This window comes from Chionomys nivalis, chromosome 13, assembly GCF_950005125.1.
Source record: "Chionomys nivalis chromosome 13, mChiNiv1.1, whole genome shotgun sequence".
Classification (NCBI taxonomy): domain Eukaryota; kingdom Metazoa; phylum Chordata; class Mammalia; order Rodentia; family Cricetidae; genus Chionomys; species Chionomys nivalis.
In genome coordinates this window covers 50,432,393-50,453,073 of record NC_080098.1, presented here as the reverse complement: position 1 = coordinate 50,453,073, position 20,681 = coordinate 50,432,393, and the positions used below count along the sequence as shown (strand labels likewise).

At 42.6% G+C, this 20,681-nt stretch overlaps 1 protein-coding gene across 1 annotated transcript in view; it reads left to right on the top strand.

The window, feature by feature from the left end:
- The window catches only part of LOC130885529 (myosin light chain kinase family member 4-like), a 56,664-nt gene extending 36,195 nt beyond the window's left edge, over nucleotides 1–20,469 (top strand). The window contains exons 6-14 of the mRNA XM_057787065.1: nucleotides 1,118–1,211; nucleotides 1,288–1,397; nucleotides 2,669–2,810; nucleotides 5,651–5,721; nucleotides 6,494–6,622; nucleotides 7,307–7,459; nucleotides 9,396–9,471; nucleotides 13,027–13,090; nucleotides 16,332–20,469. Of these exons, the coding sequence (XP_057643048.1) occupies nucleotides 1,118–1,211; nucleotides 1,288–1,397; nucleotides 2,669–2,810; nucleotides 5,651–5,721; nucleotides 6,494–6,622; nucleotides 7,307–7,459; nucleotides 9,396–9,471; nucleotides 13,027–13,065 (814 nt within the window). The 3' untranslated portion in view covers nucleotides 13,066–13,090; nucleotides 16,332–20,469. The remainder of the gene's footprint in view (nucleotides 1–1,117; nucleotides 1,212–1,287; nucleotides 1,398–2,668; nucleotides 2,811–5,650; nucleotides 5,722–6,493; nucleotides 6,623–7,306; nucleotides 7,460–9,395; nucleotides 9,472–13,026; nucleotides 13,091–16,331) is intronic.
- The last annotated feature ends 212 nt before the right edge of the window (nucleotides 20,470–20,681 follow it).

The following is a 20,681-nucleotide window of genomic DNA, read 5'->3' as shown; positions in this document are numbered from 1 at the left end:
CCTGTCTCGAAAAAAACCAAAAAAAAAAAAAAAAAAAAAAAAAAAAAGAGCTCAACTGAGTGTCATTGAAGTGCACACTGTCTCTTAAAGAAGGAAGAGTAGCAGTCATCAGGGTCAGGGTTTTACTGGGGGACCTTTTCCCCTCCTACTTCGTCCACAGTCTCCCAATGACTTCCTGTAACTCAAAGCCTACAAAACAAAATTTACTACTATTGCACATTTTTGTAAAATAGAAGGAAAGCAGCAAATTGCACCCTACACACAATTAGCACATGGAGGATATGCAGGTTACCTCAGTGTGGTTTCCTCGGGATGTTAAGGGGTGACTAGTTAATTCTGTAAAGTTGTGTCTTCATCCTTACCATTCCACAGTCCTTTGCCTTCTGCCATGTAGAAACACCTGAACTTTGAAATAATTCCAAGGGTTTGTGCTGCTTTGGGTTTGTCAGTGGCTCCTTTTAAAGTTCTCATCTGCCTCTTTGGGCACAGTAGGATTTGAGGTCGGTCATTGCTTGTTGTGGGTTCACCTCAACATTGGTGGCCATGCTGTACTGGAAAAAAAATAGGTTAGCAGAGCGAATGAAGTGTGCACCAAGTACATGCTGCCTGCTAGTGGTAAGGGCTTATTATGCAGTAGCCTATCTTTTACTTGGAGGAGATAATGAAACAGGTCAATACCACAGAATTCTTGGCAATTTTAACCACTGTCCTTACTTCAAAATTCAAGTGAAACTTTGTATACACCTATAGGAGACACTGACAAAATTTCTCTGCCCCAAACAGGAATAAGGATCAGTATACTGCCGAGGCAAATTAACTTCTAGGATTTAGGTCAAGACGACAGACATAAATATAATTCAAGACATAAGATTTTTCAGGGCTTGCCCATCCCCTTTATGTAGCAGAGATTTGTGACGGGCAATGCATCCGATGTGGAAGACTAACTAGAGACAAGTACAACTTCCTGGGGGGATATAGGGGACCCCTAGATCTCACCTTGGCCAGTGCTGCTCCAGATACTGAGACATATTTGCAAGTGTGCTCACTCAAGAGACAAATGACTGGGCATGCGTACTGCAGTCTATCTTGCCTCACTGAACCGTCTGTTCTTTGGCAGGGGGCGTTTTGGCCAGGTTCACAAGTGTGAAGAAAAAGCAACGGGCCTGAAGCTAGCTGCTAAAATCATTAAGATTAGAAGTGCAAAGGATAAGGTAAAGGCTCCGGGAGGTGTGTCTACTCTCCCTCTGGGCCAGTCTCCACCACACTAACTCACTCTTTCCTTCTCAGGAGGATGTGAAGAATGAGATTAGCATCATGAACCAGCTGGACCACGTGAACCTCATTCAGCTCTATGATGCCTTTGAGTCCAAGCAGGACATCATCCTCATCATGGAGTAGTAGGTGTCCTCTCCCCTCCACCTCTGCCTAGTGCTCATGACTCAGCCGGAGCCATGGGAGCCATGGGCAGTGCACCGTTGGTTCTGAGTTGCAGGAGACACGAGATCTTGCCGCCAGAGTCAGAAGGGAAGCTGTTTCCAAGTGCTGTCTCCCAGTGTGACTCACTGATCAGATGCAGCAGGACAGAATAGATGCAGCCTGTATCTAAGCTCTGTTGTCCCAAACCAAGGTTGGGTTTTATCCTGTGCAACGTAGAGGAAAAGTGGCGTGTGGACCTTATTTCCTCCCACAGTGATTTCTCTTACCTTGGGGGTATGTTCTAAAACCTTTAATGGATGATTGAAATTGGGAATGGTACTGAGCCAACAGGTACTTAAATACCCATGGTAAAAATTAACTTGCAAGTTAGCAGCTTGTGGTAAAATGAAACGATTACAATAATACACCAAACAAAAATTATGTGAGCGCAGTCTCTGTCTCAGGATATCTTGTGCTATACTGATCACAGGTGACCGTGAGTTGCTAAAACCTAACAGAATGAAGCTGGGGAGAGGGGTTGGTTAAGCATTCAAGAACACAAAGCACATGCCAAGACCCTGATACTAAACAGCTCCATTTCAGAATCCCCTCTGCAAAGACTTGATCGGCTCAGGTGATAGAGTGCCTGACGAGCATGCGTGATGCCCTGCTTTACATCCAAAGTCCTACAAAGTGCTATGTCAGCACACCCACCACAAAACTCAAGTAGTTTTAATACTGAACAGACACTGAAAGTTGGTTTGTTTTGTTTGCCATGGTATATAAGGTTTGGAAAACAACTGTATCCAGCATCAGCCACATAAAAACACTTTGCCGTTACTCTTAATCCAGCCATACAGAAATACATTGCCATTACTCTTAATCTAAGAACTCAAAAGGTAAGACCTTGACTCACTTCCTGTTAACACTGGAATCCCACCTCAGTGTGTCCTTGAGTTCTCTTCATCCCCAGTATCTGTTATGTGACATACATGAACTCAGTTACAGTGTATCCATCGATGACAGGGACTTTGAGACTTTAGTTGTGTGATGTTGAAGGTATAGACATAAGGTATACTGAAGGTATCCACATAAGCATCATGTAACCCATATAGTGAAGAAGGCAAGGAAATAACTGCGCACACACATACCTGTTGCAAGAGTGACAGGCACTTGGGCAGCGACTTTGCACAAGATACACATGTGGTGTTCATGGAGTCAGGACTCAAAGTTCCACCTCTTCCCTCTGCAGTGTGGAGGGTGGGGAGCTGTTTGATCGCATCATTGATGAAAACTGCAACTTGACAGAGCTGGACACCATCCTGTTCATGAAGCAGATCTGTGAGGGGATAAGGCACATGCACCAGATGTACATTCTCCACTTGGATCTCAAGGTACAGCCTGTTTCTCATCCTGTGAAATGCAAGGCCTCCATAGCTCTTCCTCCGTGTGAAATATTATGTACCAACCTTGGGAAGGTGTGTTGTCTCTGGTCATGTTTTCAGGAATTAACAAAAACCTGAATTTTTTCCTTTCTCTTTTTGTTTGTGTGTTTTTTGAGCTTCTTCACCTAGCCTAGGCATGAACTTCTGAGTTCAAGCTATCCTGTCAAACCCAGCCTCCCTAGCTGGTGGGACACGTCACACCTCCTAGCAAAATAAGGATTTTTATCCTATTTACAACTGTCACCACTTTTGGGGACTAATATTTGCATGCCCATCTTTAGAGTCCCTTATTGAGATTATTATAAATTAACTTTATTAAATCAACACGGGAGGTCATTTCCCTAAAAGTGTAGAATTAAAACAAGCATCACAGTATTGCCGCCATTTCCTTACTATCAGAGTACATGGTGGGAGTATTTTAGTCTTCAATTCCCAAGTTGTAACTACCGTTTCAGATCTTAAGAATCCCCAGTAGCCTCTTGAATTCTAGGAAACTCTGGCTTGGGATTTACTATCCTACGGGTTTGTTAAAACACTGAGTAGAGGCTGTGGAGAACAGAATGCAGGGCAGCTAGAGGGTGGGGCTGCACTGCCAAAGAGAAGCAAGGTCAATTGTTCACGAATCAGAAACCAAGAGGGAAGCCAGTCCATTTCCTTCCTCCTCTTTATCTCTCTCTCTCATTATGAAGTCCCCAGAACTGGATTGCACATCACTTTAGATAAAACCAACAAAAGGCTGAGCCCTAACAAGCCTGGTCCAGTCTACATTAGAGTTAGTATCACAGAGTGCATCTTCTTGTGTGGCTTGATCATTTTCTCATTTCTCTGTTTTCACAGCATGACAGTGAGATAAATTGTGTATTCTGTGTAACATACCATATATTGTAAGTCTCCAGGGAAGGTACAGCTGAATAAATCTGGCTTCCTTAAATAGGTTTCCGTGGGCCTCTCTTCCTACAACTTGGCCTCCCTCACGGTCTTGATTTACGCGCCTTGCCTTTCCCATTCACAGTTGCGCAGGAGGAGGAAGGGGGTGGGGGGAAGTGGTACATAAAACGACAAAGTCAGAGGTTAAAAATCATTAGCGAAGTCCTTGGCCACGAGCTGAATGTGATAATGTGCGTGTCCAAGGAGTACTTTTGTTCACTGTGGATATTCCACAAATAACCCTAAAGGGATTTGATTGGCAGCTGGAGCCAGGAGCTGACCTATCATAAGTCAAATGACTCCATCTGTGGCTTTGTAACATTGATTGAAGACTTATAGTGGGCAGTTTTAGTTATGGCTTATATAGAAAGATAACAACAAAGGTGACAACGGAATGAGTCACGAAGGAGCAGGTTTCTTTAGACAGTTCCTTGGAAGAAAAAGACTGATGGTATTGTGGGTGCATCACTTCACGGAGTCAAGGGGTGACTTAAAATGATTCTCCTTTATAATTTTATTTCCTAAAAATCTTATCTGAGATGATAGACGTTGTAAGTTTTAGTATCATAGAAATTATTTGTTTTGAAGTGCCCTCATTTATATCCTGCAAAAGAATATTCAGGATACCATGATATTCTTTGATAATAGGACAGCTTTTACTTGTTCAAGCCATTATTTAAGCATGACTCCAAACTACCCTAGTGAGCACCCACCTCTGTGTAAAATGGCTTTTACTCTCAGACATCTGTTTTAGAGACATTTTAGGGAAGAGCTTCCAAAGATATTACACACAGTGAACTGGGCGGTTAGACGTTGATATGGAGACACTACATCATTTCACAAAGCGTGTCTGGGTTTCTGCCCCACTTGGACCTCCTTTCCACCAGACAGGATGTGGAAGGGGGTGTGTCCCACGTAAAGGACAGAGATGGAATCCTGGGTACCTGGCAATTTTGTTATGCCCAGCTCTTAGTGGAGTTGAAATTAGAATTTAAGAGTTCTTGGCTCTTCTTTGAAAATAGTATTTCTTCTTCTTTTTTTTTTTTTTAATGGATGACCTTGGCTTTAAATGAAATTACTTATTTTTCCCAGACTTAAAGTTTTCTATCCCAATAAATATAGCTACATCAGCAGGACATTCCAGGGACATCGGGTAGTAGTGCTGTAGCTTGGTTTCGTCCCCTTCCCCAAGCCTGTCAGATTAGCAGGGCCAAGTTTTACTAGCATCTAACTCCAAGGGAACACTTAGTCAAGGACTTTAAGCACTGAGACTGAGCTCAGCAAAACCTTGGAATTTTGGAGATGAAGAATGAGAAGGAGACAAAAGCCTTCCTTTAGCATGAGACTTTCCCATAGAGAAAGCACAAGGGAAAAATCTAGAGGTCAAAAATGTTCGCGTTATATTGCATATTCAGCGTGGTTCTTTAAGTGAATCAGGCCATTTCTCTTGGAACTCGTAAATCTTGGGGGAAATATTCCTCCAAGAAGGAAATATACTTAATACTTTAACAGGAGAAGGGCTCTGTCAGTTCTGAACTGGCCTCCACCAGCCCACTTGGAAAATGCTGGAACAGCCTCCCCTCTCTTTCTCTCCTCTAGAAGGCCCCTGCCTGAACTCATGCATTATGGCAATCTGTAAAACCATGAAGAGGGACAGGCAGGGTAATGCAAGGTTGGCAGGCTACCCACAACCTCAGCCACCACATAATTAAAGGAGAAAATACCCACACAGACAAACCAGCCCCCGAGTAAAAGGCCTGATATGTTTTTCCTGAGCATCTTGTATTTTTAGTTGTGGTTCAAGGACAATTTGAGTGAAAGATGGTTGTTTTCATTGCTAATGTGTCTCTTTCTCCTGGCAGCCTGAGAACATCCTGTGTGTGAATCGGGATGCTAAGCAAATAAAAATTATTGATTTTGGATTGGCCAGAAGGTATGTCTGTTTGGATGTAAGTTCAGGGATAGAGGTAGGGGGTGGGAGGCAAATTCATTCTTTGCAAAGACTATCTGCTATGGCCCGGATCTCATGCCTTCATTTAGAATTAACTTAATAAAAATTAATTTTACCCTAACCCTGTCAGATTTGAGATTTAAGCATTGAGAAGTTTCTGAAATGCATGTAATAAAAATGAGAAGTAAAAACCTAGTCCATTAGAGCTTGTTAACTTATAATGCATTAATTTAGAATCTATGTTTATCCTGATTTCATATTTGTTTCATTTATAAAGAGACAATTTAGTTTAAAAATGTTAGTAGTTTAAACAAGACATAGCGGGTTCTGATTTCTTAGGGAAGCAAATGATTTACATGGGCATATGAACTGCTCAGCACATTGATGCACAGAAAATGGAAGCCGTTTATTGCTCCAACATTTGGCAGTTTGGAAGGGTTTGTTCTGGCCATGTGCATGGGATGAACTGTATTAGGTCCTGTCAACCTCGTTCAAATGTTCCAGTTATCTAGAATGGCTTGTTTCAGAATATTAAGGTTGTATAGGATTTGTTTTTACTTTTGAACCCCTGGAATGTCAATCAGTTTTTGGCACTAGCATGGTTATTCAATTTCTGGCAAAAGTGTATTTATTTTTTGTTTGCTGCGTAATTGAAGTTAGTTTTGCCTTAGAGATGGTGCCTCTTTTCGATGTTCAGTAGTTTTCATTGTTGATTGACCTGTCCAACCCTCCCACCTTGTTCCCTCAATTTCAGATACAAACCCAGAGAGAAACTGAAGGTGAACTTTGGAACCCCAGAATTCCTCGCCCCTGAAGTTGTGAACTATGATTTCGTTTCCTTTCCTACGGATATGTGGAGTGTGGGAGTCATCACGTACATGCTGTAAGCAGCTCTCCGGTTGTTCATACACTCATCCTTAGCCTGCGAACATTCGAGGAGGTTGCATTGGGATGAAAGCCTTGACTTCTAGAATAACAATAATAATGTTCTTCTAGAATAACCCAGTGCCATCTCCCATTGCTTAAGTCATGTTAGTCTTCTAAATGGAAGGAGTCAATCCCTTTCCCTACTATATCTTATAAAAAAAAAAAAAAAAGGATATGCATGTCTTCTCCACAGGTCACTCTGAGTCCCAGGATAGCAGCTAAGAGTCCTAAACATAGTTTTTGTTTTGTTTTGTCTTGTTTTAGACCTTAGATATTGATCTCTTTGGATCAGTGTGCACTGATCTGCTTGGATTGCTCCTCAGCAATGACCTCTGGGGTTTGCGTTCTGAGTATGTGGCAGTACCTTGTCTTGCCAGCTGTAAAACACTTGAAAGGAAAATTTATTTTGTTATTTGAGCTTTATTAAGGTATAGCTACAACCTTCAATGCTGCAATTGCTTAATTGGGAGTTGGGATAGGAGACACAGGCATGTTCCTGACTGCAATGATGTATTATATGCTTACGGTTTATCAATATTTTCCTGTTTTCATTTTTAAATGGCCAAACTAAAAAGTATTCTGTCTATAAAACATACAAAAGTGTTTAAACCATCCTCACCCTCAATTCTGTGTCTTGTAGACTCAGTGGCTTGTCCCCGTTTTTGGGAGATAATGATGCAGAGACGCTGACCAATATCCTGGCATGCAGGTGGGATCTGGAAGACGAAGAGTTTCAGGACATCTCAGAGGAGGCCAAGGAGTTCATCTCTAAGCTCCTCATTAAGGAGAAGAGGTAAACCAAGTTCATCTCGGGTTGCAGGAGGACTAGGGATGACTAGGTGCAGCGTGCACCATGGAACTAGTAGATCCTATCCCCTCTGTAACATCCGTGATGCCTGTGCAGGCTCTGAATGCAATGAGGTTTGAATCCTTGACCCAATCTACTAGTGCCTAGGACTGTTTCAGTCATGAGATTGGATGGGACTGGAAAACTTTTTTTTTTTTTGTGAGTTTTGTAATGAAGTTCCAGCAGTCTGGTTGACATCAGGTGACCTGCCCTCAATCCCTTTTACGTCGATCAACATTTATGGGCCAGACAGTGTTATCTGTTTTTTGAACATCATTTCTTTTAATCAAAGCTCTTAATTCACAGAGGGAGAAGTTTCTATTATGACCACTTTATGATGTGGCTGTATATTGTTAGCCTATTGCTAACAACATTGCTAGGAAGAGACCGAAATGACACCAAACAGAAGTTGGTCTTCCTCCAAGCTTACGCTCTAGACTGTCAGATAGACTTATATTTTTCCTCTCATGATAAAAACACATTAATTTAAATTTTAGTGAATGAACATACATGATATTAATATATAGGGGCTTGATTTTAGATTCATGGAGTAAGAAGGGCACTGTGAGCAGCCTCTTTAGATGGCTTTATATCCGAACTGTGTGACGGTATGTCACATTTAAGATCTTCAGAGCTGATAACAGCTGCTTTATTGTCCCAGTAATAAACAAGACTGTGAAGGAATAAGAAAGAGGATGTTATGGAGAGCAGGAGAAATACCGTAGGTAACGGGTAATGGTGGTAGGTGGAGGAATCTTTCACTTGAGCAGTTAACTGGCCATCTATCCCCAGGAAACAGGTCACAGCTGGCCTGGAGCTCAGTTTGTACACCAGGCTGGCCTCAAACCCATAAAGATCTATCTACCTGCATCTAGCTCTCAGGTGCTGAGATCTAAAGGCGATGCACCATCATGTCTGGCAAGATAGGTCTTTTTAGAAAGAAATGATCCAAACCAGTTCCTAAGACAATGGGGCCAGATCCGAGTCTCTAAAGCAGTGGTTCTCAACCTTCCTCATGCTGTGACTCTTTAATACAGGTCCTCATGTTGCAGTGACCCTCAAACATAAAATTATTTTCATTGCTACTTCATAACTGTAATGTTGCTACTGTTATGAGTTGTAATGTAAATAATTTTAGAGATATGATTTGCTGAAGGGGTTGCAGTTGAGAACCACTGCTCTGAAGGATGAAGAGACGTGGCTGAATAATATGCTATTATTATTATTATTAGTCTGAGAGGAAGGACAATCTAAGGAGTTAATTTGTTTGTCCTTAACTTCTAGGCAAAATAACAGCCAATATTGTTATTATTTTTACATTTATGGATCCTTGACAATGTAGAGATGGAAAAATGATAACTTTGTCAAACTTTGGAGGATGAAAAACTCTGTGTTTACTTTGAACTGTGTGTATGTGTTGCATGTGTTTTTAACTCCTGGATACTCCTGTGATAAACTCACCAAAACCCCTTCATTGGAAAGTTAGCGACACAGTCAAAAGACTTCCCATGCATACTGCTTCTCTATTCATTGAGAATTGCTGGGACATTTTATTCCTGTAATTAAGAAATGTGCATTTATTTCTCTGTTAAGAGTTCAACTTATGAAGCTCAGATGTCATATCACAGAATAATTACTTATATTTGAAGAAACATTCAATTATTCATAAGAATTCGATTATTGTCCTGTTTGTATTACCAAGGTTCTTACCGTGGTTAGAGTTGATAGTCCCCTCTGGACATTTCTATCATGCAATTCCAGAAGGCAGGCTTGAATGTGAGTTAGCCACTCTACCAAAGCCTGTGACCAGAGCCAAAGAGAAACTGCGGACGCAGGCGTCATTTAGTGGGCTCCTCTAACATGCTTCTGAATTTCCCTTCAGCTGGAGAATAAGTGCCAGCGAAGCTCTCAAGCACCCTTGGCTATCAGACCAGAGACTCCACTCCAGACTGGCCCAGGTGACCATGCTTCCTGTTTTCTCTTGGCTTTCCATTTGCCTATCTCATCAGATTCTGGAGTCAGCTCAGCCTTAAGTGAGATTTCCCATGTGTTTGTTGACAATTTCAAATCTGTGCTAGAAATAAGTTGCTTAGAGTGTTTTAATTGAGATAATAACATTATATTTTATATATGTTTCTTAGACTGCTTTTAGCACTAAGGAATCATTGTATCTGTTGTAAAGTGTGTTGACCACAAACTCTCCCACTTACACTGGTACATGGCCTGGGATATAAAAGGTTTGGAGGAGATATGCGAATATACATTTAGGAAAATTCTCTCCCTAAAACAACATTCACAATTCTAAATTCTCTGTTCACCTTGTGTACTCTATTCTCCTCTGGGCACCAGCTCGTCTAATGCTCAACTTGGTATAAGCCTACCCGTCTCCTATTTCCTTCTTCTCCAAGTTCTGCACCTTGTGGATTCTAACTGCATTAGGCATCTCTCCAGCTCTCTTCATCCCATGTTGCCCTAGTCTGGGAGACCTGCTCCTGGAATTGCTACAGTAAACTCCTAAACTGCTTCTCTGCCTCCTGTGCTTTTTCCTCCCAAATAACAATGAATTTTCGAGATAACGCAAAAGCAGATGTACCTCATTAAGTAGCCTTACTTAACGTTTAGGCTTAACTGGGATAGGTGAGCGTGGAGATGATAAGCAGCCCAGCTCCTGGCTCCAGCTTGTAAGGATGTCTCTAACGGGTACACTGACTGGGTGGCTGATTCCCAGCCTGGGACTGTACAATCTTTCCACACTCCCATTTGCTCCTGCTCTTCTCTTCACCGTCCGCACTCCTGGGGTTTGGAAAAGGACTCCTCTCTGACCAGCAAACCTTGGAATGACTGCTTCAGATTCTCACTTTTTCTACAGCCAGTTTTTATTGAAATTAAATCTACATCTAAATTCAGCATCAGTACTGAGTTTTATTTGTGTCTGAATATACCTTTCCTTGATAATTGGTACTGATGGCAAATAAAAATAGACTTATTACCTAGCCAGAACCTCACCCAGACTGCATAAACTGCTTATTAGGGTGACCAACCTATTCTGAGCCCATTTTCCACCAATGTATTTTTAACCAGGAGTCTAAATACACTTTGACATGTCAGGACAATATAGAAGCCACAGCAAGGAATTAATGACATTATGCAGGTTAGAAAGTTGTTTAAAAATATTTTAAATCATGTGACCACAACTGCAAAAATCACCTTTTTGTTATCCCACCCAACTGGTGACACCTGAAGCAAATAGATATCACAAGAAAATAGTTTTGAAACTCGCTCTGCATACAGCTAGTTATTATTAAAGTCATACATGGAGCTGACTCTAACTGCGTTACAAGGATTAACACATGTAACCTTCATGCTGACCTCATTAACCTGGCATTATTACTATTAACACATGGAACCCTCATGCTGACCTCATTAACCTGGCATTATTAATTACTATTGCCACTGTGTAGATGAGAACATTGTGGTGGGGTCAGGAAGTGCTGGAGCATGGACAAAGCTTTACCACGCTCCTGATGGCTGGGAAGAGGCTTGGAGCTTGTTTCCAGACCCACTCCAGTACTGTATGTGTTTGGTGTTCCTGGGTGCCTAAATGCAATCAGTACTTTTTATTTTTCAATAAAATACAGGTTGATCATCCCTTATCTACAATGCTTGGGACCTTAAGTATGTCGGATGTTAGATCTCTTCAGATTTTGAAATATTTGCATGTGTATAATGAGATACCTAATGCATGGGACTCAGTCTTGGTATGGAATTCCGCTGTTTCATGTACACCCTATGCGGACCATTTTCAGGAGGTTGTGTGCAATGCGTTTAGTGCACCTGCATTTGGACTATTAGCACATGAAGTGAGGTGTGCACTTTTCTACTTTGTAATCATGTCGTTGGAACTCAAACGGTTTTAGATTTTGAAGCCTTTCAAATTTCAGATTTTTGGATTAGGGATATTAAACCTGTTGAGACTTAAATTTTTGTATATTTGCTTTTGAAGCAATCTGGTTCCTGTATGTTCTCTAAAATAAGAATTTACATTGTGTCAAAATGTTAATTCTGATCAAAAACTGCCAGTTGGTCTAACATTTATTTCAAAGGACTTTGTATTTTCTTGTCTCTTTTGATTGTTTTATGCTTGAAAGCTATTAATTAGCTTTTGATCAGTTGAACTGCCCATTTTCTTTTAAGAAGCATGTTTTTCCTCTCCTAGAAGTTAAGGCCTGGAAGTTCTATGCCTTCTGTCTTAGGCTTAAGGTGCCACACAGTGATTCTATTCTGTCTTCCATCCCCAACCATCCACAACACATCCGCATCAGAAGCAGCCCTCCGACTAGCAGAACTCAGTAGGCACTCTTCTGAAATTCCTCAGTGCTCTGGGGCCAGAAGAAAGAAATGTGAGCAAGGATGGTGTGGCTTCTTCTCTCCTGGAACTAAAGTTCCTTCTTCCCTTCTTCCTCTTCTCAAATCTACTCACTTTGTGCCTATTCTTCCCTGAGTGAACAAAAACAGACCACAGGCTAACACCCACTGCTGTTCATACTAGCAAAGGATTTCCTTAATCTCACCATCTCTAATAGTCATCTTTCCATCCACTATAACAAACATACAACATGATGAAGTTCTTGTGCTAAGTTTTCTTATTTTACATCACAATTATAATCTCATTAGTATCGCTCCTGTGGAGATGTAGTCCAAAAGGTTCACTTTGTGGTCGGGAAAAGACAAACGGGACAGGCTAGGGTCCTATCATTTCCCTCAAAGTCACAACCCCAGTGACCTTTAAGATATACCAACATCCCCAAATAGCACCACGGACTGGAGACTAAGCTTTTGTTTAGCACACGGGCCTGGGGGAAGGGCAGTTAAAATCCAAGCTATGTCATGACCATCCCCAATCACAACGTCTGCATACTCCTCCCGCTATTCACACCAAGCTAACACACCAGCAGACACAGTATTCTAATACACCCTAAACTCCAGTCTTGTCTCTGTCATTCACTCTTTGTCATATAGAATCCTGTTAACTAAGGCTGATGGCTAATGCCACCTCCTTTACAATGGCTGTAGAACCCCATCTGAGACCTTGGCTGTCTTCTTAAACCTTCCCACGCCCCTCAACATCCTTTCATCTACTCCACTGATCTTACACAGAAGCAGCCATCCCTTTAATTGTCCTAGCCACAATGTCAGGAGTACTAGCTCTTTTGCCTTGCCAAAGTGGGCTTTGAACAAAGATACATTTGTAAATTAAATATAATGAGGGAGTGAGTGGATTGACCCTGGCTTCAGTGGAAGAAAGAGAACTGATCACAGGATGTCATTGTAGAGTGAGGAACAGGTGTGTCTATCAGAAGGTTGCTGACAATTTTAGCCTCTTGGATGTCTCTGGAAGAACACCACGAACCCAATAGCAAATTATCAGTTCCTCACATGCTCTGCTATCATAAGTCAGAAACTGATGAAAAGCTGTTTTAATCTTTCCTCCAACGTTTCTGTTTCCCTAGAAGAACTCTAACTCTGGTGCACAGAACCTCACGACCAAATAACTTGAGGAGCGGGCCTATTCCGAAGGTTGGTCTCAAGTTCCCCCACCTCCTCCCTTGGGAACAAATAAAATTACATTTGTTTGGGGATAACTGGGATTGTACCCCCAGGAAAAGCAGAAATCATGAAAATGTACTCCTCTGGTCTTGGGACTGTTTGCTGAGTGGTGTCTGTGTATTCCTTACATGAATGTGGTAGGAGAGAGAAGCTGGGCGTTTCTTGCACAGATATTGAGAGACACAGGCAGTATTTGAGCTGGTGGTAGGAGAAGGCTCCAATCAGATTACTGTGTTTTCTTCTTTCCAGCTTTACCAGGTCCTGGGGGAAGAAGAGGATTGTAGGTATTGTGTGGATTGTAGGTAGTCCACTGCCCCAGCTTTCTGAGTAGCTCCACTGAGATAAATACAGGCAGAGACCTGAGACATCTTAGCACAGTGGGCTCCAGAATTTGCACAGAAATTGTCTCAGGTTACCCTTATAGTTGTGATACCTGGGAGAATGAAGTAGTACACCCAAGACTATTCAGACTTCACCTAAAAAACAGTGGGGTGAGATACTCTGTTATTTTAGAAGCTAAAGTCTGCATTCCCCCACACAGCAGCTGCCTCTGACCAGGGTTGTGCTCTCTGACTTCAAGAAACACAAAGTCAGGTATGGCTTCTTTGCCCCATGCTTAGTTTTGTGGGATTATTAAGGGAAAGTTTGGGGGCATGCCTTCTTTTATATCAATAATAAATATAAGGCATATTCTAGAGAAGACAGAACAGCAGGGCAACAACCAAGAGAGACTTAGAAATTGCAATATTTAGCCTTTAAGAAGGGCTACCTCCCTAAACTTAGAAAGTCCACGGTCATTCCTGCAGCGAAAACTTAACAACTGCACAAGGCTTACATTTTTGCAATGGGCAACTGGTCTTTCTCCCCACCCCATCCCCAGCCCCCTTTTCATCTTGTGGTGCCTGGGATGAATCCAGAGCCCTATGCATGCTAAGCAAGCGCTCTAACCTTGAGCTGTAAACTCCAGCTCTAACTGGTTTTAATCTTTCATTCTAATCTATATTTTTCTGGGCCGGGGTTTCTGCTTGTGTGTCTGCCAGGATATAGTCTTTTAAGTGGCCTTGAGTCTTTTAGAGAATAAGATGGAGAGGGACTAAGTCAGTATATCACAGTCAAAGGCTCAAGCTAGGGTTTAGAAAGCACGTAGCCTTTGTCGGGGTCGTTTAAAATTCTGTCATTTATTTAGAAACCTATGAATAGTCAAGGAGAAGATTTGGGCTTTGTGTTTACAAGATCATCCTTGTTTGTCAAAAACTGTAAGGGCAATAAAGTGAGAGGAGTTGGAGGAAGGTATTGCTTTAAGACCCACAGGAGCCCCAAGGCCTAAGTGAAGCACTCAGTCACAGTCTGCAGTGGGAGCTGTGAACACCCAGAGCCCCAAAGAAAGCAGGCAATGCCAATCCCCACCACTCCTCTCCCCCACCCTTTCCTTCAGAAGCAGCTTTGTCCCCAGCCACCACAATCCCCTAGGGTTTGCCACAAACCACCTTCCCACAGAGAGTACTGGAGTCGCTTTGGAGGGCTGGTGGGAATGAGTGCACTGGGTGACAGGAGGTTGCATTCCAAGGAGGGCCTGTCGCCAGGGTCTGTGGGGAAAGAATGAAGAGGAAATGGTGGTGGGAGGAGGTAACGTCCTTCCATGCCAAAGCTGTCACTTTGAACCCAGTGTGATGGAAGACAGTGCAGCCCCATGTAGGAACAGAAACGGAAGCACTGAGCTGGTCACACCACACAGCTGGGCACACTCTGCTGGAATTACTGAGCTCAGACAGGTTTGTTTCCTGATGGTCTAGGGCTGCCTGCCTGCCTTCCCTGGGCTCCTCTAGCCCCTTAGGCCTTAGAGGCTCCTTGCAGGTCAGGAAGAATGTTTTCAGATCTACATAATCTTCCTGCTTCCTTAGTTTCTCCCTTTCTCTTTAGTCTCAATTGTAGGGATGGAACCCAGCCTCATGCTTAATGCTCATGGGGCCTACCATGGTGCCACTATTTAAATTAAAAATTAAATTTAAAGTATTAACTCAGGATGGCAAACTCAGACCTGCCTGGCCTACAGAATGAGTTCAAGGTCAGACCAGACAACTTACTAAAGCCTGTCTCAGATTTTAAAATTATGAAAGAGAGCTGGGGCTACAGCTTGTTGGTATATTGCTCACCCAGTGTGTGCAAAACCTAGGTTCAGTTCTCTTCATCACACAAAAAGGAAAAGGAATGTGGTGTGTGTGTGTGTGTGTGTGTGCACTCATGTGTGTGCATGTATGTGTGCAAGTATCAACACTGAGATACTTGCTTCAGAAGATGAGTGAGGCTTGTGGTAAGATCTTATAAGTGAAACTAAGTTTGAGATGAATATTTTAAGAGATCTGGTGGTTCAAGATTATTCTTATGGAAAAGAAAGAGATGTAGGATCCAATAAAACACAAAAGTAGCCTGGTGGCTCTCTGTCAGTCATTCTGAACCTGAGTCTTCTCCCATCTATAAGGCATAAAAATTGAGATGTTGCTTAGAAATGAGTCTGGGCAGCAACCATGTGTAAACCTCTATCAGAGGTGGGAATGCGATCTGCTCTTATCTTTGTGTGGCTGTTATCTTTGGATCCATTCAACTGTAGGTAGAAAATACTTGGAGAAAAACATTGTAAGGAAAAAGTGGGAACTTGTCATTGTTTCCTAAACAATGGGACACAATTGTTCACCAAACCCTCTATCACTAGCATTATTAGTCATCTAGACATGATTTTAGACGTACGAGAAGCTGTATGTGGGTTTTACCAAATTTTATGCTACTTTATATAAGGGATTTTGCAATCTGTGGATCCTGCCATTTGTGGAAGGGTCGGTGGAACCACCCTCCAACCAATACTGGGTGACCATATGCCCTGCCTAGCCCAAATTCTCACTTTGATGTTGAAATCAGGTTGACTGTGGACTGATGACAACAGCATAGGAGTGGCTGTGCTTCAGAGGAAACAAAGAGAGCCTTGTCCTTCAGTACTGCAAATAGTGCTAAAATACTCACAGGGGCTAAAAAAAAAAAAAAAACCAAGCAGCCCTGGTGAGCAGTGGAATCTGTCAGGCATTTTCTTTCTGTCTCACACACATACACACATACATTATGAAAAATCATCTGTGGTTTTCCTAAGGGGCACAACCAGCTAATTACAATTTTAAAGTCCTGCTGAATTAACAAGATTGGTATTTTGTTTGCTTTGCAGGAAAACTGCTGCGGTTGCTGCTGCTTTGAGAAGGCTTCTGGAAAAATCAGCAGTTCTGGTGCCTTGACCCCTGTGATGACTGGCAGCCGTAGCACGGGCAGCCTTGAACTTGAACTTGGAGAAGCTTTGCTGTGCTCAGTGGGTGACCCAGGCGGCTCCCTAGGGGCTCAGGCAGATGCCCACACCCCACTTAGTGTGCAGAGGGGAAGATGTTGCTCTGCCTCCTTGACGTTTTGTGTTTCGATGTTTGTTTTTAGTTTTGGATGCTAGTGCGGCAGCAGGTACGCTATGCTGTTTTTCGGGCTACCAGAGCAGAGCCTGAAATGCATACATTTGGAGAGAGAAAATGACTTCCAGTTGTTGCACTGTGCTTCTCAAGGGGGCAGTATCACCAGAAAACGTCTAAGGTTTGGGCACTTTGATTTGCATTTCTTTGTGATCTGAAATGGGATAAATTCAATGGAGAATTTACTTGCTGGAACATAAGGTCTCTAAGGCAAGAGACTTCACACAGGGCACCCTTCTGTGTATTCTGAACTCTCTCCCAAGCGCAACAGTTTCTACCCAGTGGCTGGTTCCATATTCAGATTCATACCATACTTTTCCACAGAGTGCCCTTTGCTCTGGTCTAACGGGCAAGTTCATCCCCATTAAACATGGTGGTTTGGGGACATGATGCAAAAGGGTCTATTTGTGGTTAGTCCTTAAACTGACAACCTTCAAAAGACAGTCACGAGAACTTCCTTCAAGCCCTAGATGTCACCAGTAGGAGATGGATCTGTGCACCCTGGGGAAGGACAGTGCTCAGATTGAAGTGTTGGTGACTAGAAAGTGGTTCTCCAGCTTCTGGGTAAACTGAATTTAGAAGACCAACAATCATAGTTATGCAAGTTCACAGCTTTGAAATTCTCACAGGAGTCAACAGTTGTAGGGTGATAAATAAGGAAAACCGATTTCTGGTTGCAAACTGTTGTTGTTACTGTTTATTTTGAAACAGGGTCTCATTGTGTAGCCTTGGCTGGTGTGCAACTTGCTCTATGGACCAGGCTGGCTTCAAACTCATAGATACCTACTTGTACCTGCTGCAGAGTTGCGGAATGCAAACTTCTTATTTCCTAGCACATGGGCTATTTTCTGTCAGATGTTTAATAAGGAATGTGAGCACTACTGTAGGTGACATTTAAGGGACAGAAAGCTTTGGGGCTACAGAAAGCAAAATGGGCAACATTTCTGTATGAAGACAGAACTTTGCAAAGCTCCCTGAAAATCCACTGCAAATTTAGACAAATAGCTGTTGTGTTTAGCTCAGCAAAATAATGCCCCCATTTTTAGTCATAAAGCGATGTCACAATCACTATTGGCAAGAATAGCCTAGTGGCCCTGTCATTGGGGGCCAACTTAAAGCCCATGGCTAATCAGCAAACCCTTGCAGTCATAAGCATGCACACCAATAACTAATGCTTCCTCGTAGTAATTTCTTTCCCAACTCTGAAGGGGAAGTAGGTGTCATTTAGTGAAGTCCAGTACCCATTTTGTTGTTGAGGCAGTTGTAAAATTTTCCTTCTTCCAGCCAGTGTTCTCATGCTGCGACACACATCTTTCTTCCTATGACCCATATACTCATGGTTTCTCATATCCCTATTAAACATAAAATCAATCTATCTTTCTTTCTTCCTTCCTTCCATTCTCCCTTCCTTACCTTCTTCTTCTTTTTCCTCTTCCTCCTCCTCTTTTTCTTCTTCTTCAAAAAGAACACACATACCCCTACCACCCCCACCACACAAACACAGGAGCAGGGACAAATAAGTAGAGTTCTGACTTCAATGTTCTATTACTGTGATATGCTTAGTTGATACTATTCACTGAATATGGAAAAAAATACAAGCCAGTGCATGCATTAATGTTCCTTGACCACAGCAGGTTGGCATTCACTCAAATGCTAAATGGGGCGCAAGGGTCTAGTTGGAAACCCTGCATGGAAGGGCATTTTCAGCTCTAAGCATGGACTCTCCCCCAGCTCGGGGTACAGATCTTCTGAGAGACATCAGCTTTCGTTCTAACTCATGTTGGCAGACACTTAGGCCTGCCAAACGTGAAAGGGACAGTTTAGGTCACCTACAGGCATGATTTGTTGGCCACCTGAATCTACATGATGATCCCACAATTAGTGGGTATGATTTCTTTAGTTTTTGTTTTCCAAGGCTTAGAAAGTAGGCTGCTGGGAGGGCTCTTCCAATGCTTGCGCATTTCCGTAAGAAGGTGGGTAGTCCCATGCCAGCGGCAGCATTTTATAGCCGAGCTCCGCCACCAAATGACGATTGCAGATTGAGTTACAGAGGTTCAGGAGCTGACCAGTCTGTCTTTGCCTGTCCCCTCCATCCACACCCACACGGCTGCTTCAGCATAACTTGCTAGATGTCAGCTGTGGTGGGAAAGGGGCTTTGCAAAGCCAGGGAATCAAGCCAGATGCCAGTGTGGCCTCAGAAGTGGAGCCTGTCTGTTCTGGGGTTCTTGTCATCAACTGTTCCAAGAGGTCACAGGATTTTGAGGGACTGCCTGCGCTCCACCCTCTTCATGAACAGGAGGGCTCTGCTCACCTCCCTCTGATGCCTGGAGAAATTGTTTTCTTGAGCATCACAAGGCAGCAATGGGCACTTCCTGCTGTTCAGAGAGAAATACCCTGCAAATAGAAATGTGTCCATGTTCAGATTTAGGAAGACACTAACACTTACCCAGATATTTAAGAACAAGAAGGAGGGGACATATGTTTTCATTCGCTTCACAAAAATACTTTGGAAGAAATTTCTCTGGTATAGCTTAGGGCAAAGCTTTACAGGTTAAATTAGGTAACATGTATGTATTAAGACCCATTAGCTTACTTTTGGTGGCTTTTTGTCCAACTGATATTAATTGATTTTGTTTCTTTGAGAATGTAAATAGGCATGTCTAGTTTGATGTTTTGAAGAACATGTGTGTGCTTATGGAAATTAACATAGTCAATTTTCTTGTTTTGGAACAGAAATATGGATTTTATACTAAGGAAATGAAAACTACACTCTTAATTCATTCCTTCTCCTCCCCCTGCATCCCTACTGTTCTCCTTTACTCCCTCACCTGGGCAGTGGGGTGCCAACGTACATACATGTGCTTGTTTAGCTTGGGCCGTGGGCCAGCTCATTTGGAAAATTTATTTATGAAAGTATAAGCAAGAGGGGGCGGCAGGGGCCTGTGGGCTGCAGTGGTTAGACTCGGCTCTGCCATCCCTGTGGGCCTCACTGGCTGGAGCTCATTGCCCAGTGTCTCCAGAACTCAAGACACTGTGCTTGCTTTTTAAATTTTTTCTTCGCTTATTTCTTTTTCTTGAGTTAGAATGAAGTCTGTCTTCTTCATTATGATATTCCTCTAAGAGCCAGCCAGGCTATCTGCAGGCCTGCCTCCTCCCTCCCTCTTTCCTTCCCTCCCTCCCATCCTTCTGTCCTTCCTTCCTTCTTCTTTCTTTCATGCTAGAAATGGACCCCAGGACCTTGTGCATGCTACGCACACGCTGTACCATTGAACTACGTATCAACTCCTCCGTGACTTTTTGAGATGAAAATTTATTTTCCAAATGGCAGAGTGTCTTCGGTGCCACAGGAAAGTAGTTAAGTTACACATTCGATGCTGGCTTTCGGGTTCAGAGTGTGTCCTTGTGTGTTCTGAAGTCTCTCCAATCAGAAGTCCCCCACATGTCGTCTCACCCCATTTTGGTGGGGTGTGTTTTTATAAGTGATCTTTCTATATGGATAGTCTCACCTTCCATGAAGACATATAAAGAATGTGACCACCCATTCAAAAGAGCAGCAGACACCCAACCCTGAGTGGAGAAGCTGGACATGTGTGCATTTTGCTGTCGCCTTAGCTCACAGATGTCCATGTGTCCTGAAGAGGTTCATTCGTGCAGATCAGAACTGGAGTGGATTGTGTGATGACTTTGTATGCCATGTATATTTTTTTAATTCTAAATGTAGTATGAACATTTGGTTGTATTTCTTTGCCTTATGAAGGTGTATTATAAGTCATGTATATGTATTATTTTGAAAACAACATGGATCTTATCTTTGTTAATGCTCTAAATTATTCAATAAAGAAGCTTCGGTAAATGCAACACAAATCCCTTCCTTTTTGATGGTGACAGCATCCTCAGTGAATGGCTGAACAAAGGGGCAACGGAACTAGAAAGCCTGAGAGCCACTCTTAAGGGCATAGGCTCTGGTCTTTCAAGATCTTTATTACTTAGCCTGAGATGGCTGTGAAGCAACTGGCACATGCCTGTGGTCCCAGCTGCGTATGAGGCTGAGGAAGATGATCTAT